Source organism: Idiotropiscis lumnitzeri, chromosome 15 (genome assembly GCF_059441095.1).
Source record: "Idiotropiscis lumnitzeri isolate Australia: NSW breed Sydney's pygmy pipehorse chromosome 15, RoL_Ilum_1.0, whole genome shotgun sequence".
NCBI classification, from domain to species: Eukaryota; Metazoa; Chordata; class Actinopteri; order Syngnathiformes; family Syngnathidae; genus Idiotropiscis; species Idiotropiscis lumnitzeri.
This window is the reverse complement of record NC_142405.1, coordinates 5299899-5316890: the sequence shown is the minus strand read 5'-3', so window position 1 is coordinate 5316890 and position 16992 is coordinate 5299899. Positions and strand designations below refer to the sequence as shown.

The 16992-nt window shown below is 44.1% G+C and overlaps 2 protein-coding genes across 2 annotated transcripts; one reads left to right on the top strand and one right to left on the bottom strand.

Moving 5' to 3' along the window:
* The first annotated feature begins 257 nt into the window (after positions 1-257).
* On the top strand, positions 258-11456 carry tbl3 (transducin beta like 3). The gene is made up of 23 exons (XM_088317718.1): positions 258-450; positions 559-610; positions 714-809; positions 888-935; positions 1040-1181; positions 1279-1363; positions 1480-1650; positions 1836-1908; positions 2037-2136; positions 2224-2444; positions 2587-2728; positions 3456-3514; positions 3606-3712; positions 4069-4204; positions 6005-6244; positions 6344-6414; positions 6801-6957; positions 7641-7699; positions 8663-8766; positions 8969-9040; positions 9356-9514; positions 9983-10076; positions 10862-11456. The coding sequence occupies exons 1-23, from the start codon at positions 419-421 to the stop codon at positions 11205-11207; spliced, it is 2766 nt and encodes a 921-aa protein (XP_088173844.1). The 5' UTR covers positions 258-418; the 3' UTR covers positions 11208-11456.
* A 1076-nt stretch (positions 11457-12532) lies between these two features.
* On the bottom strand, positions 12533-16186 carry noxo1a (NADPH oxidase organizer 1a). The gene is made up of 8 exons (XM_088317538.1): positions 15974-16186; positions 15790-15870; positions 15642-15705; positions 15382-15565; positions 14772-14962; positions 14569-14682; positions 14375-14492; positions 12533-13724 (listed from the first exon to the last, which is right to left on the bottom strand). The coding sequence occupies exons 1-8, from the start codon at positions 16037-16039 to the stop codon at positions 12740-12742; spliced, it is 1803 nt and encodes a 600-aa protein (XP_088173664.1). The 5' UTR covers positions 16040-16186; the 3' UTR covers positions 12533-12739.
* Positions 16187-16992: the final 806 nt, after the last annotated feature.

The window sequence follows — 16992 nt, the reverse complement described above, 5'->3', positions numbered from 1 at the left end:
GGGCTAGCAAAGCAAAACAGTATGTTGGTTTCACAGGTGGGCGGTGGTTGTACTCATTTGGAAACAACAGACAGCTGTAACTTACCACAGACGTCAACTTCCTTGATCACTGTCTTCCTGTAAGGTCGCTGTAATGGTAGCAAGACTTGTCATAAAGTACCGGGTTGCCACAAACACCAGCCGTAATTTGTGTCTCCATTTTCTTCAAGACCTGCTGAACAACTCCAGCGGAGTCGCGTAAATATTACGTTGCACCACATCGACCAAATCAGGAGCGATGACGTATAACCCGTGCGACACACCGATCAACATGCGGAGAATATGTGTTGCCTGGAGCCAACGTGCGGACTAACAAATCCTCAACTTCGGTGAACGTGTTCGACAAAGTGTAACAGTTTAAGATTTTATCGCAAGCATCATGGCGAATATCAACTTTCGCTTCAAAACAAAGTAAGTTTGAGTCCCGTCGCACGAGGTGGCGGCGGCTGTCGATGAACCAAGCTAAGCTAATTGTAGCGGTAACTCACTGTATTCTACAATTGTGTCATTATTTTACAGTTACGCTGTCTCTAGTAAGATTGAGCCTTTCTACAAAGGAGGAAAAGTGCAGGTAAAGTGTCCAGTTGGGTTTTCAAATGGCAAAATTTACAGGGCAAATGTGTGCAAAATAAATTAATTAGGCCCTTTGACCATTTGTTTTATTACTTTGACAGATCAGCAAAGATGAAAAATACATCTTTTGCACATGTGGCTCCCGTGTCAATGTTTTGGAGATTGGCACAGGCAAGATCGTCCACAGCATTGAGCATGTAAGGCGGAAACACACCCCGAATAGTGACAGCACTGTGATTTGACCTATGCCATTGACGAACCTCTCATTTGTGCAGGATGATCAAGAGGACATCACATCGTTTGCGCTGAGCTACGACGACGAGGTAATCTTGCATGCTTCTTTGAGTCATGCATCTTGAACAAAAACAATACTATTTCCCATGAAGAAGTGTTGATTGTGTTAGTTTTTTTTTGCATTCATCCACAGATGCTGGTAACAGCCAGCAGAGCGCTTCTTCTGAAGCAGTGGGACTGGAGGCAAGCGCAGTGTACTCGCACCTGGAAGGCCATACACACTCTTCCTATAGCCAGCATGATTTTTGACTGCACCTCCACACTCTTGGCAACAGGTCCGCATTAATAATAAATACCTACTGTTTTCATTGTTGCACTTTTTGTTCGAAAAAAGTGCATTGTTTTCATTGCATGTCTTATATTTGCTTTTAGGTGGCTGTGACGGCACTATCAAGCTCTGGGATGTGGTGAAGCAATACTGCACCCATAACTTAAAAGGCCCCCCTGGTGTTGTACAGTAAGTGTGAAATGTAGAAACTGTTTTATTGACCTTTCCCTTTATGCATGTCAATGCCTTCATGTCATTAACGCTTTAACTCAAAAACAAGTATAACATCAATCCTATGTGTGCAGCCTGGTCGAGTTCCACCCAGACATTGGCCGTCTTCAGCTCTTCTCGTCCTCCGCTGACTGTGGCATCCGGCTGTGGGACCTGCACACCAGCCAGTGTTTGTGCGTGCTTCAGAGCCACTACAGCGCCGTCACTTCCCTCAGCTTCAGCCCCGACGGTAACACCATGATCAGGTACAAATGTTGAGTGTGAATGTTTACTTATTAGTAGTATTTCCACTTCAGAGTGAAAGTCAACAAGAAATATTGTTGGTTTATTATGGTGTTGTGTCTTTAAAAACAAACAAACTAACAGTCAATTGTTGACTAAATATTTCGGACTGCGTCGTAATATGTTGTTCACATTTGATTGTATGTAGTTCAGGGAGAGATAAAATCTGCTCAGTGTGGGATCTGAAGAGCCGGAAAGCTAAGAACATACCTGTCTACGAGGTAAGACTGCCGCAGCTATTGGATGTTAGAAGAAAATAAATTTAATCGGAATTGCGTCTTCTAGTTCTCTCAAACTTGCATCTGATGCTGCAGCTCCATGACTTCAGTGTGTTTCCTTTTTTTTGCAGGCTGTTGAGGGCGTTGTGATCCTCCTGCCTGTGAAAAACGGCCTCTCTGAAATAGGAGTCCAAAACAGAGACTTGCATTTCATCACTGCTGGCAGCAAAGGTTCATCTTTGACCCGATCCTAAATGTCCTAACAATATATTTCCTATTTTCCTTTACATCCAAACTCATTCCAACTGGCCCTTGCAGGGATCTTGAGAGTGTGGGAGGCCAGCACGGGCCGCTGCGTCTACAAGCAGGCCCCCCTGTCCAACCGTGACCCTTCCTCCGAGGACGGGGAGGAGACGGCTGATGACCCCCGCAGTCTCACGTACTTGCTTCACCTGCCCGCTTCTGCCAGGCTGGCCACCGTCACTGCGGAGCACAACATCGTGCTCTACCAGCTGCCTACTCTCAGCACACAGCAACAGGTGAGCGTGTGCAACTGAAATTCCCGCTTTACTTTTTAAAGCGATTTTTTGCATTACTGTATTTGATAGCTCAAGTCATAGCGAAAAGCGCGATACCCAGCAGGAAGACATCCGCTTCTCTGATGCGACTTCTTTCCTGCAGTTTGTGGGTTACAGTGACGAGGTGCTGGATGTGAAATTCCTGGGTCAAAACGACAGCCACATTGTGGTGGCCACCAACAGCTGTCAGCTCAAAGTGTTTGAGCTGCTCACCAACACGTGCCAGATCCTCTACGGGCACTCGGGTGAGTAGCCAGCAGATGGCAGCGTCTGCTTGCGAGTTAAGATGCAGTAAGCTGGAAAAACTGCTCTGAGCAGTAAATAAATCTGTGCATCAGAATTTAAACAAGGAAATAAAGTAGTGCTAGGACTTATTCAATAACATTGTCTTCAAGTCCATACTATGTTCTACGACGCTCGTCCTCACTACTAAGAACGTTCCGCAGCAAGATTATCGTTGACAAAAATGAATAAATTGAAAAAAACGGTGAGTGTTTTAAATAGATAACAAACTAAAATGGCATTTAGAAAACTACTAATGGAACTTAATTGTTTCAGTAGTCAAAGAAATAACTTGAATCTATAGAATATGGCAATACGGAACAAAAAAGGCCCGGAATTGTAGTTTGCTCACTGCCCGACATCATCAGCCTCCAAGACTCAAATCTCCAAACCTTATTATGTTCTTCTTAATTTCAACATTGAACTACAATTATATTCCATTTCCCGGTTCTGTCATATAATAATAGAGATAGTGCCGTAAGAGTGGAAACATGACACAACAAGGAATGTCTGCAAAGAAGTAGAATATGTAACAAGGCTTGATTTGCTTTTCATACGTGCCTCTGAAAATCCAGTTCCTTTTGTACCCGAAAGCGGTCACACATTTACAATTTTACGCAATGTCGGTCAAAAGAATGAAGACAATGCGGTGATGATGGCCTACCGAATGACACATTTCCTCTCCCACAGATACTGTGCTGTCATTGGACGTGTTTAAAAAAGGCTTTGTCTTTGCAAGCTGCGCAAAGGTGAGCACACACCCATGCCTGACATAATGACACTTGTCCATCCAGTCGTGCGCTCGGTAATAACGAGTCGTGTGGCGCGTCCATTCCACAGGACAGATCAGTGCGTGTGTGGCACATGGACGCTGACAGCGGCCACGTCCGCTGCGTGGCCTACGGCTCCAGCCACTCCAACGCTGTAGGCTCCATTTCCTGTTCCAGGTAACACATATTCCCGATGTTACGGTGTCCCTCGGAGGGCCGCTAAGACTGTGAAAAGCATGTCAACGTATGTCATATACAAAATTCCCAACCCGCATAAGTCTGTCGGGTGACAAAAAATTGAATTTGAAATCAGAAGCCTTGAAATATATTAGCTATTGTTCATTAGATGTTAATAAGGACATTTTACTGCAAATCAACCAATCCAGTGAGCAAGAGGAAAAAAATAGACTTAATTTGCTTTAGTTGGTCGTGTATTATTTATGTGACTCCTTTGGAGAAGACTATTTAGGAAAGTCAACATCCGCGATCATGTTTTAAATGTGCCGGACATGAATGCATGTTTGCGTGTGCAGGTTGAAAACATCCTTCATCGTGTCCGGCAGTCAGGACTGTACAGTGAAGGTGTGGGATCTCCCTGCTGACTTATCTGCCACAGGCACAGACTTGCATCAGCTGTCTGCACGTTCCACGGAGAAGGCGCACGATAAGGTACGCCGACACAGATGAACTTGAAGAACAAGGAAAGACGTGACGACAAAATGAGTCTCCATTTTGTTTTTTTTGTACCCATGCCCAGACTTTGGTTTGGCATCTTGTGCGGAGGTTGCAGTCATCATTTTCAGCCCTGCGAACTATTGAAGTTAATTAGCCTGAAGTAATTAGTAACAATTGTTTGAGTCAATGAAGTTGGCATGTCTCTCCTTCTCTGGGTGCAGTACACAGCTTTCAGCACCAGAGGTCAGTCAAATAGGAAGCACTGGTACATAAAACCCACAAAAAGTCAACACACCCTCGTTCAAATGACAGGATTATGGGGGAAAAAAGATAACAAAATAAAATAATTTAAAGATTTTACAGAAGAAGCTTATTTGAACACCTGAACTTTATTTTGGCGGTAATCAAAGGCAGGTGTGTGCTGAATGTGACTGGTTAATTCTGAAAAAAATAATTAGGGAAAAAAACTATATTTATATTTAATTCCTTCGAAATTCTTTCGTGCGCTTCTCCTGGTTCTGGGGTGAAAAATGAGAACACCTTCATGACGTGGAATCTTGTTTGGTGACTTTACCAAGTTCATTCATTCTCAGAAGTCAACAGTACCGTTGAAAGTGAAGAAACAGGAAATGCCACTCCATAATTTTTACATAATGGGCGAGCAAAATGTTGCTGTTTATGTCATGACTTCAAATCTGCATCGTGTGCAGACCAGTTTAAGCACTCACTTTATGGTTACGAAACAGCATTATTCAGCATATGCAACCAATTGTAATGTTGGGATTTGAATATGAGCAAAGTGCCAAAAAAGAATAGAATAGAGCGGTGCATTTGATAAAGAACATTTTTGTTATTTTACTGCTAATTATCCCTCAATGCACCTATCTTCGTGCACCTTTTAGCCAGATCCTCATTGAACTTTAAGGGCTAGTCTTTCTCGTCTGCGTCATGTTTTGTGGCAACTTGTTACGTAATTTTTCATGTTGGCTACCCGACCAAAGGGCAATCCAAAAATAGCTTTTGCTTTTTCTGCTTTAATTACTCATCAGCGGTGGCAAAAATACTCACACCCTGTATTTAGTACAAGTACAGCTACTTGTTAAAAAAAAGTTCCTGTTTAAATTCCTTTGTACATACTCTGAAATGTTATAAGGTCAAAAGTAAAAAAATAGTTTACACTATTACACAGTGGATGTAAGAAAAAAAAAGTCTCAACTCAGCTCAACTTTTGTTGAGAGCAGGGGTGGGCAAACGTTTTGACTTTTTGATTGGTGAGCAGATGGATGGAGTGTTTTGGTAACCTCGTCTGAGAAAATAAATACATTTCATTTGAGATGAAAGTGAACAAAAGCATTACAACAATATATATGCCTTTGAAAATCCACAGTATTTAGAAAATAAAACATTAATAATATTTATTCATTTCATTTTTTTCAAGTTCGGCGGACCGGATTAAAACGTTTAACGGGCCGCATGTGCCCCCCGGGCCGTAGTTTGCCCACACCTGCTGTAGAGTCTCCTAACGTTGCAACGATTGTTGCGCCTCGCAAAGTGACGGTGTGGAATTGATGTCAAATAAAGGAGCTTTTCGAAATGTCATTATATAACGGGGAGTATTATTGACGAGAAATGAAGGTAATTACAGTAACATGGTTCTCACCATCTCTACGTTTGTACATTGCAAGATTTGAGAAGATTGTAAATATCATTGGACATTTGCGGAGTGTCACAAATTTAAATACGCAGAAAAGACCATCAACGTCCTAAGCTGTGTTCATGGCTGTGTCACTCCAGGACGTCAACAGCTTGGCCGTTTCTCCCAACGACAAGCTGGTGGCTTCTGGCTCCCAGGACCGCACGGCTAAATTGTGGTCACTGGCCGGGGAGGCGACCCTGGACTTGGTGGGAGTATTTCGTGGCCACCGACGCGGCGTCTGGTCCGTGTGCTTCTCGCCCGTCGACCAGGTGCTGGCCACCTCCTCCGCTGACGGCACATCCAAACTGTGGAGCCTGCAGGACTTCAGCTGTCTTAAGGTGAGCCAGGGGACATTTGCGCTTCTTACGGGAAATGAGTGGTACACTTTGGGACTGGTTATTTTGTAATGTAAAAACACGTTTTGTTGTCTGAATCAGACATTCGAGGGGCACGACGCGTCCGTGTTGAAGGTTGCCTTTGTGAGCCGAGGCACTCAGCTACTCACCAGGTAAATTCCACACGTTTGCCCCGTTTGTCGCAACGCATCCAAGTGACCATTTACTACAAAATATTAACATAAAAAAATGTTGCTTGCTTTTACAGTGTTAACAATAGTTATACTTTTAATCAGAGGTCCCCAACCACCGGTCCGTGGCCCTCTACCGGTCCGAAGCCCACTTTGGACCCGACTGAGACTGAGGCTAATTATTTACGCCGTCATTGTTGGGGCCCACTGATTTAAATACAACTCTTGCAAGAATGAGCCAGACCTAATGTTAATATTTTCTATGATTTCAATGTTGTAGTTATTCCTCTAACTTTTTGAGCTGGGTGGATTCTGATGATTCGACTACCTCGCAATAAAAATCCCCCCCCCCCACGCTTCCTCTGCAGCGGCTCCGACGGTTTGGTGAAGCTTTGGACCATCAAGACCAACGAGTGCGTGAAGACTCTCGACGCCCACCAGGACAAAGTGTGGGGGCTCCATGCCGGCAGCAAAGATGACAAGATGGTGACCGGGTCCGCCGACTCCAAAATCACCGTGTGGACGGTGAGCGATGGATGGGATGGTTTGATGGAAAGATAAAAACGAAGACTAATAGATAATGCGTCACCTGCTAACAATGTTTTATTTACTTCACCAATAGTATCTAAATATCTTAAGCACAAGACTGATATCTAATTTGCTTCCAGAAACTTCTCATTATAAGAATGTACTTTGCTCCACTCGGCGTCCAGATTTCACCAAAATATTTTTGTCTGAAGCCTGATGCCACATTTAGCCTGCATGACTGGACGTTGACTCAGTGACTAGTTTCCGATTTTTATTTTCTTGATCTTTACACCCACACACACGTGCACATACTTAAAATAGGGCTACACAGATTGTTGCCAAAATAAAAGTCGCCACAGACGAAAGGTGCGGAACATCATAATGGTTACCGCAGGTGTGTTTGTGTAGGGGTGTGTGCCTAATTCATTATGATGTCACATGGTCCACACTCTCAGGCTAGTGTCTTTTTTTTTTTAAGTCGGTTCACATTGGCAGTTCATCATTCATCAATGAGTGTGTCGTCGTCTTCTTGTGATCACGTATTAATAAAAAAAAAATGTTTAAAAAAAAAGTGGCGTCAAACTTTAGACATTCACCAATGTTTTACGTTCCATGCAGCTTCTCTTGTCTTGAGACTTTGTCAATCCTCACAATTAACTTCGCCTTATGTCCATTGCCAGGACGTGACGGAAATCGAGCTGGCTGAGGAGCAGGCCAAGCAAGAAGATCAGATCGTAAAGTAAGTCTTGCGGCACAAGACTGTAAACAACCTGCTTCCTTCCTTTTGGCAAATGGCAACGATTGCGACATCCGAATGAATAGCTCGCCGTTTTCAGTCGAGCGTGACAATACCCGAGGCTCAGAAGTCGAAAGGTTGCCCGCATGCCGAGCTGTCACGTGCGCGCTTGCACTCAGTCACAGTTTCGTAAGCTGAAGCCTTTTCTTAGAACAATAAGCGGGCTTGTGATGTATGTCAACCCTGAGAGGTCGAAGTGCTTCTTGCTCGTCATACTTTCACATGAATCTCTCAACAGTTGGTTGAGCAGTCAGTCTTGGAATGGAAACGTCAATCTTTGATGTTATATAACAATTTTTGTACCTTCAATGATCATGAACTCATTCGTTCCATAAGACATAGATATACGTTTTCAAAAACGTAGTCCCCGCCTCCCGAAGACGGATTTATACGTCTTAGCCTTTTTTTTTTAAATTTAATTAAATTTTTTTTTGCACTATTACTCCGTGTTTTTATAGCATTACAACACAATATTCTGTTGGCCTCGCAAAATCAGTTAAAACCCAGAAAAACGCTGGAATTGAGGGGTTTCCTCTCGTGAAAATGTCTGGGATTAAATGAGTTAACAACAGTTGAAGTAGTTTACGTAAGATTGTACTCCATTCTGTCCGCTCAAGAACAATTGCGGAAGGAGGAAGTGTGAAGTCGACTGCAGACCTCACATGGAGAAGAACAGCTTTTGAGACGTGTTTATTTCTTTGACCAGAATCGTATACAAATACAGTTTTGAGACCTCCGCCAGGCCTTCGAGTTGCTGCATGTTTCCAAAATGTCTGAACCTCTTTGCAAAAATAAGAAGCTATGCAAGTTACTTTACTTTTGTTGTTGTGCTCAGTGGAATTATTTTTATTTTTTTTCTGGCTTTATGACATGCCCTTTTGTGTCCTTCCCTGTTTGTGTGATTAGGCAGCAGGAGTTGTCCAACCTGCTCCATGAGAAGAAATACCTGAAAGCGTTGGGCCTCGCCATCTCGTTGGACCAGCCGCACACTGGGCTCTCTGTAATTAAAGGTACTTAACCGTTTAAGAACAGCCATTTACTTTATCTGGAATAGAAATACTGCAAAGTTGAAATTTGGTTCCACGGGTTCTTACATAACACGGTTATGCATCCTGCTTATTACATACTGCTTTCCAATTTGACCTCGTTTGAATACACGTTTAGTAACGTGGCATCGTGCAAGTGACATGTTCCAACTCTTGTCTCTTATAGCGATCCGTCAAACGGAAGACAGCAGTGAGCTTCTGGAGAAGACAGTTTTGAAACTTCGAGTGGATCAGAAAGGTAACTGGACACGTTTGCAAAATCACAGCCACCGTGGACAAGCTAATGTCGATTAGCATCGATGGAACACTTCTTCTCACTCTTCAAATAACTGCTTCTTTAACACACATCGAGCAGCAACGCATAAAAACACCAGTGCGAACAAAGACTGCAGCTTAGTTCATTCATTCAACATTCTGCGCCTCTTTTTGCTCGTTGTGGCACCACGCGGTACTGCAATGAAGACGTGCAACTCTTTGAGTTTGGACTTCCCTGGAAACTGTAAAGTTGTAAAGTCAAATAGATAATCCCTTTTGATGTTGTCATCTCTCCCAGAGTCGCTGCTGCGTTACTGTGGCGTGTGGAACGCCAATGCCAGGAATTGCTTGGATGCCCAGGCGGTCCTCAAGGTGCTGCTCACGCACCTCCCACCTGAGGAGCTCCTACAGTACCAGGGCGCTCGCACTGTCTTGGAGGGCCTCATACCGTACACAGGTCAGCAAATTTCCACCTGGGCCTTCAGTTGGGACTTAATCCAATTTTTTTATAATGTCAACAATAGAAACCATCTAAAGCAACTTGGGGGGGCGATAGTAAAAAAGGCCAAAATCCAGGTGTCACAGAGTGATGCAGGGCAAGGCACTAGTTGCATACTAGCTGTCTTGAATCAAGATTTTGACATTTCTGTATCGGTAGCCACTCTTAATTTCCACAGGTGAGACACTGCATAGTTCTGGATCGCAATTATTTCCTGTTTATTTTCTCTTTGCGAACACAATACATCATTGTTTCCAAAGCAGCTGGAGGATACCTGGCATGTCAGTTACCGGTTTCTCCCTCTGAAAAGATGCACTCGTATGCCCTCAAGTATGCCTTGATGGAAGCTTGGCACGACAGATCAAGTTAGGTGCAATATTCAATGTCGCTTTTGTTGCCTTCTAAATTGTTTTTTTCCACCCTTAGAGAGACACGTGCAGAGGATCGGCCGTCTGCTCCAGGCGTCCATGTTCCTCAACTACATGTGGCAAAAGATGAGAGTCGCCGGAGCGCCATCCAGGTGAGGGATGCTCATCTTTGCCTTTATTCTAATTAACAACTTATTAAAGTACTAGTTGCATAATACATAAATCTATTGAGCACACTGGTATCGAAGTCACCCCCTCCTACTACATATTAAAAAACGTTTTTTCACACCGCATATTACACATTCTGTGATGCCCTCTCCGGTGTACACGATTTAGTGTGACGGTAGTGTGACTCGGGTAGAGTTGATCGATGTCAAGAAGAAATAGACAGTCGGCTTACTAAAGTAAAGCTCAAGCTGAAATTTGGCAGTTCCACGGAGCAGAGAGAAAATATGCCTGTAAGTATTGATGGATGTTCTCCTTTTCTGTTACCGCAGTGTTTCTGCTTAAGTTGGCTAATGTTTGTTAGCCCGTCTATGGCGTTTCATATTTTACGCTGCCATGAAGTTAACAGATTAATGGTGGGCTTATAAAGATGGCCGTTGAATGCACATTAATTCCAAATAAATTTGATAAATAAATGTTTTCGTTTGCTAACTTCACCTTAGTCAAGGTGGCGGGACAAAAAGTTGTGACCTGCACATCTAACGAGATGGGAAAAGTTATAACAGCTGATGTGTACTGATTACAGTTCTAAACGGAAAACAAACAAGATTCGACCAACCAGTCTTTGAGTTCAGATCTCGACCTCCAACATGGTGGACAAAGTCAGGAACAGTCAGGCGATCGAAATCTATCTGTTCTCTGAAATGCATCGTACTGTTTATTTATTTTTTGTTGTTGAAGTGTAACACAAGTGTCACATCCTCTCTACTAGCATGGGTGATGATGAAGAAATGGACACAACACCTCTTGGCTCCAAAACCATGTTTATGATCGACAAGAAGTGTGCAAAGGGCAGCGGCGAAGACAAACGCGATGACGACGATAGCCAAAACGACGACGATCCGAATTGTCCCGCCAAGGAAGAAGAGGACGATGATGATGACGAGGAAGTGAGCGCGGCCAAGAAAGCCGCCACGAATGGCAACCGACACCCAGAGAGCGAGGAGAGTTCAGAGGAGGAAGACGAGGAACAAGAGGAGCGGGATCAAATGACAGTGGACGCTGTAAAATGTCTCGCAACTTCCTCTTTCCCGCAAGTCTCCGCTCTCCCGAGCTGACCAACATCATGAAATTCCCGTGCACACCTGCTCTCAACATTTCTTATTAGCTGCAGCAATCCATTGAGGAAGCAAGAGAAATGTTTACACAGAGGAGGAGAAGCAGCAACCAACAACAATGATTGTTTTGTTCTGCTTGATTGACCGGCTCTCCCACAGTCTGCTTTTCATTTCTTTGTTGTGATCATGAATTGACTCTTTGTGCTTTTTTTTTTTATTAAATTCAAACGAGCTGTATTTGAATACAAACGGATCCGTGTCTTGAAATGTTCTTCATCCATAACATGACGATGGAAACGCAGCATTTTACACCAGCTGGCTCTTGAGGGAGGACTGGCTGACTCCAAAATAAAGTGCGTTATAGTAATGGAGTTGAGTTTTAACGAAGGCATGATTTACTGTTAAGTACGCTTGTGAAAGGAACGGCTACAGCTTGGCTAGCTGCCTAAGATGAAAGAAGCTGGATCTAATAACAGCACTAATTTGCCGGCGCAATTTAAAATCACTTTCCATTTTAAAAGCAAAGTTTGAGACTGATTGCCTTTAGATGAGACGGAGACAGAGTGGAATGTAGAAGGGCCACTCGGACCAAACACCACAACTTCTGTTTTAATGTCATTGAAATTTGAGAAATTCTGTGACATTTATGCTTTGATTTTTACATATTAGGTGACATGATTCACAATACAATGCCAGGAAAAATGATGGAGCATTGTTAGTCTAGTGCAGGGGTGGGCAAATGTTTTGATTGGCGGGCCACAATGGGTTCTAAAATTTGACAGAGGGGCCGGACTCGGAGCAGATGGATGGAGTGTTTTGGTAACCTCACTTCATCAGAGAAAAAAAAATGCATTTAATTTTAAATAAAAATGAACAAAAGCCTTACAACAAAATATGTCTTTGACACATCACAGTATTTAGAAAATAAAACATTTATTCATTTAATTTTTTTCAAGTACGGCGGGCCGGATTAAAACGTTTAACGGGCCGCATGTGGCCCCCGGGCTGTAGTTTGCCCACGCTTGTGCTAGTGGCTCACATTTCTTACTTTTGTACACTTGACTTGGAAGTGGGTGAAAAGGGTTTACAGTGCAATGTCAGGAATTGGGCCATTGGGCAAAAAGTCTCCCAATGCAACGTTACCCAACTTAATATAATGATGGGCCATTGTTTGGCCATAGCTGACTTTTGTGCAGCTGGGGTGAGACCTAAGACCTGAAAGGATGTACGAGTTACAACGAGGACTGGAATCAAAGTGTCTAAATCAGAAGGCCTTGTGTTTTGCCATTGCTGTCTTTGTTTATGCCACATGACACGACTGCACATTTGATCACCATGCTTTTATTTGGGTCAAAGCAAACAAACCATAACACACCCAGTGTCTATTTCTAACATCCTTAACAAGCAAAATATATTTCTAGTATCTTCACACTAAATACATTTGAACAAGTTTGTTTGAGAAGTCAATGTCTTGGTGCAACTTTATTCCGCTGCATTGAAACGGTCTGATCTGTATTGTCCGACATCGGTTCCTACCGAGTCTGTATGGGAGTCGGCGTCGGGCTGGGAGATCTGTTTGCGTTCTTGCGGGTGATGGTTGTGCAACGGCTGAGGATCTCCTTGGTCTGTGGCCTGGGTGGCACCTTGGGTGCTGAGACGCTCTTGAAGATGTTTGGGTCGGAGAGAGCAGGGGTCATTTTGCCCCCCGTTGCACTTTGGGGGCTCAATGTGTTCCTGGACGGAGGTGGAGGGGTGCGGCTATGTCGCATGCGGTAGTCGTCTGTGCTCATGCTAAGGCTGATGGTCGTGCTGGCCGAGGACGAGCTGTATTCATCGCTGCTGAAGTCGCTGTCACTTGTGAACTCTGTCTCGCTGTCCTCAGCCATGCTAAGGGAAAGATCGCTATCTACGTCTTGCCTCACTGTGATGATAGGCGTAGGGACGTAATATGGATTGGGAGGTGAGGCCAGTCCTGGATTGGGCGATGAAGTACGTCTTGGATCGGGAGATGGGGCACGTCTCGGATCAGGAGATGGGGCACGTCTCGGATCAGGGGATGGGGCACGTCTCGGATCAGGAGATGGGGCACGTCTCTGATCAGGAAATGGGGCACGTCTCGGATCAGGGGATGGGGCACGTCTTGGATCAGGAGATGTGGCGTGTCTTGGATCAGGAGATGGAGCTCGCCTTGTATTTGGAGGTGGGACAGGCTTTGGCTTGGGAAGCGAGATGGCAGGCAGCTTGTCGGCGGGCAGAGTGGACGCAGGTGGGCTTAGGACCTCGACAGATCTAGACAATTGCCTGGTCAGGGGTCTGAGGCGGCTGGGTGAGGTGGGCCCGTCAGTGTTCAATTTTAGGAGGTTTTCTTGAGAGCGGCTCATCAACGGTGACTGCACTGCCAAGTTGGTGGGGGATAGAAGGATGGGGCTGCTGTTCTCACGGTGGCCTCCTGGAACGCGGCCATAGCTTGGGGGCTTCAGGTACATGCTCGGGATGTAGCCAGCCTGCCCTTGGTGTCTGTGGAAAGTAAAATGTCGAGTTAAAACCTTGAATGATTGAAGTCCTTCCACTGTCAGAATAGGTATCTTAGCTCGGTGTGTTCCCAAGTCATAAGAGTCAAGGGTACAAGAGCAGTACCGTCAAGGGTGTCAGTGTCAATATCTGTCCCTTGATGTGGAGTCTATGCAAATGTATTCCGGCTAATTGTTAGATTCTAGGGTAACTGTGGGTTGTCCATGGTCAATGGGGAAAGAGATGTGTTCCCAAGTCATTAAAGTCTTGTGTCGGGCTACAAAAGCAGTACCTTTGGGGGTAGCACCCACTGACAAGCCACTGTACCCCCTATGTCAGTTCTGGTTCCTTTTGCACCTGGTGGTTATAGTAGCAATTGGATTCCAAGGGGACTGTTTTGCACCTTGTCAGTGGCATGAGGTGTAAGTTGCAGGTTCCATGAGAACCCTGAACCTGAATCCTACTCATATTTAACTTGTATTCTAACCCGAACATCCCAGTACCTAGTCCAGGACCAAAAACAGACCGCAAACTGTAAAAGTCTTGTATCAAGGGTTCAGAAGCGGTTTCATCTTTGAGGATATTCTGCTTCCCTAGCAGCGGAACCCAATGACTCTGTTGATATTCTCGTCAAAAAGGATGAAGGTTTAGAATACCTGATGAGCCACCAGCCATTTTCCGACTTCTGCAGGACCTCCACAGAGGCACCGATGCTCACTGTTATTTCATCATCTTTGGTGGATTTGTAGCTCTTGGTCACGGTGTAAAACAATCCTGATGGTGACAGAGAGTCGAACTAAGTCAAAAGCGCAAGGTGTCTCAAAGGTTCGGTGGTGGTTATGAATTCTACCTCTTTCGGGGAGTCCATCAATGTTGTCCTCTTCCGGTTCATCATCCGTCCTCTCCAGGTACGGAGCAGGAAACCAGGCTAAGCACTTGTCGTCATTCTCCACAAGCCACCAGCCTGAAGTCAGCCACAAAAGGAAAACATCAGAACCGGAATCTGTTTTGTTGTACCTTTTGGTCCCAAGATGACAAAGCTGCTCGGCTCACCTGCTTTGTCCTTGATGAGCACGTCGACTTTTTCATTCAAGGCCACCTTGAATGGCTTGTTCTTGGTGTCCTTGGTCTCGTAGGGGGCCACGCACCTGTAAGTCTCCGTGCTGAAGGGCTGGGTCACGTTGCCACCTTGGCCGAAAACTTGTTCTTGTTGGGCTTGGTTTTCGGGGGGCATGATTATGACGCTGAGGGGCGAGAAAAGGAAAACTGGATCTAAATATGATTCAGAACCAGGCCCCCAAAACACGACTGGTAGATTCAGTAAAGACTTGAAATTGTCTATGGGAGTCAATGCTTGATTGTCAGAACGTACCCCGCGATTGGCTGTCATCCAGTTCAGTGTGTGCGCAACCATCCTGCCGGTTCACTTATCAACTAAGGCGTCTTAGCATGCCTGTGATTATGCTAACTGCTTGGCCAGTCACGTAAATTCCGATTCTGATTCCGAAACATACAAAGTTGTATGGGCAATGCAAATACGGTGACTTTTAACCGCTGTTGATTTTTAGCAGCAACAGCCCGAAACCTCAAATGTTAATCATTCATGGTGACTTTCCCTTCCGTCCGCTCTGTGTTTGTGTGCCAATGAAAGAAACACGCATACCTGTTTTTGGAATACTCTGGCTGCAGTTCCTCATTTTTGGGGTGGAGAAACTGGATCAGGTGCACCGACTGGTTGACACGTGGATCGCAGCTCAGCAATTCATTGCAGTACCTCTGCAAGGGCTTTAGGTAATTCAGGGACTTAGAAGCGGCATTCTTCTGCCCAGCTTTGGATTTCTTTGTGACTAAAAGCATACGTGACACTCGGGTTAGGCGCTTTGTCATCTTCACCGAGGCTGAGTGGATGTAATGATCGACTACCTTTGAATTTAGGCACGATTCTTTCGGATTTCTTTGTGCCGGGGTACGCTTTTTTTATCAGCTTCTGTAGAAGAAGGCGACGTGACACATTTAAGCTCTCAAAGCATGCAGCGTGTTGACATATGACCGGGGTGTGTTTTACACTTACGTGCATTTTCTTAAAGTCCTCAACAGCCCTGTAGATGACAATCTCTTCTTCGTCTGACCAAAGCACCGAGGTGATGTACAGCTAGAGGAGAAAAATGTTAATTTTTTTTTCTCCCGCCCCCCCCAAACTTCAAAGTGAATTAGAAGTAAATATTCTCCAAGAAATAAAAAAATAGATGCCTTACTTTTTTCTTGTCCTTCTCCATCACTCCGGTTAAACGGATACTGATGGGGTACCTCTGCGACGACATGACGACTCCAAAGTCCGACGACTACGCCCGGAGCAGCAAAATGAGATTGCATCCACTTCTGTGCAGCTTTTGGGCAATGTAACGCATGTTGGTCGCGCCGGTTCAATTTATACACGCTTTACCTGCCAAGGTGTGGCTGCTTGACACGACAACAGCATTTGTGTCACTTACGGGAAAGTCCAACATTGATCCAACCCTCTGTCACGTCACAAAAAGGCCAATTAGTAATCTAGAGAGCGAGAGAAAAAAAAAATAAGAAAAGGTTCTGCGAAAATGAATAAACTGCACAAAACAGAATACAGATAAGTTGTTTTTCTTTTACATATTTGATAGTTCTGCAGAAACTAAAAATAGCCTCTCATGATGCGCCGAGATTATTTCTCAGGAGATGCTGAAAGTCTAATGCAGTGATTTCCAAAATAAGAGTGCCTCTTGTAGCACAAATTCACGGGCTCGGATCAAAATAAAATTGACATTAAAAACATGAAACACCATCAGATATTTTAAAATGAGGCTTGTGGCGACGCATGCAGTTTTTCAGCACTATTCAGCTGTATTTAACTTTGGAGTTTAATTCATTCGAATTTAAGTTTTACGAACTGTTTGTTTTACAGAATTCATTCGAGTACGTATTTTTTTGGAATTCAATCAGAATTTTTTTTTTTTTTTTCGTAATATTTAAGGGCATCGTGCACATAATGCGTAAGGCAAGGCAGCTTTATTAATGCAGCATATTTCATGCACAATTTAATACAATGTGCTTCATCAATTTAAAAGTAAAATCGTTCGCTAACAAAAGCATGAAATACATTTTTAAAAAAGTAGAAAAAATAAGATGACTAAAATTACTAACAGAACATGATTTTGGATTCACACTCGAGGCTGACTTCTCTTCTTATAAAATGTTCGCGCAGCATAACAGCTAAATGCTGCTTCACCACGTTTACTTGGAC

Excerpts from the sequence above, each read along its gene's own strand:
- tbl3 (XM_088317718.1), top strand. The coding sequence starts at position 419 with ATGGCGAATATCAACTTTCGCTTCAAAACAAA. Across the intron at positions 2,729-3,455 it reads GATCCTCTACGGGCACTCGG|ATACTGTGCTGTCATTGGAC; the intron begins GTGAGTAGCCAG and ends CCTCTCCCACAG. Across the intron at positions 4,205-6,004 it reads CGGAGAAGGCGCACGATAAG|GACGTCAACAGCTTGGCCGT; the intron begins GTACGCCGACAC and ends GTGTCACTCCAG.
- noxo1a (XM_088317538.1), bottom strand. The coding sequence starts at position 16,039 with ATGTCGTCGCAGAGGTACCCCATCAGTATCCGTTTAACCGGAGTGATG. Across the intron at positions 14,683-14,771 it reads GCTCATCAAGGACAAAGCAG|GCTGGTGGCTTGTGGAGAAT; the intron begins GTGAGCCGAGCA and ends GGCTGACTTCAG. Across the intron at positions 14,493-14,568 it reads TGATGGACTCCCCGAAAGAG|GATTGTTTTACACCGTGACC; the intron begins GTAGAATTCATA and ends TGTCACCATCAG.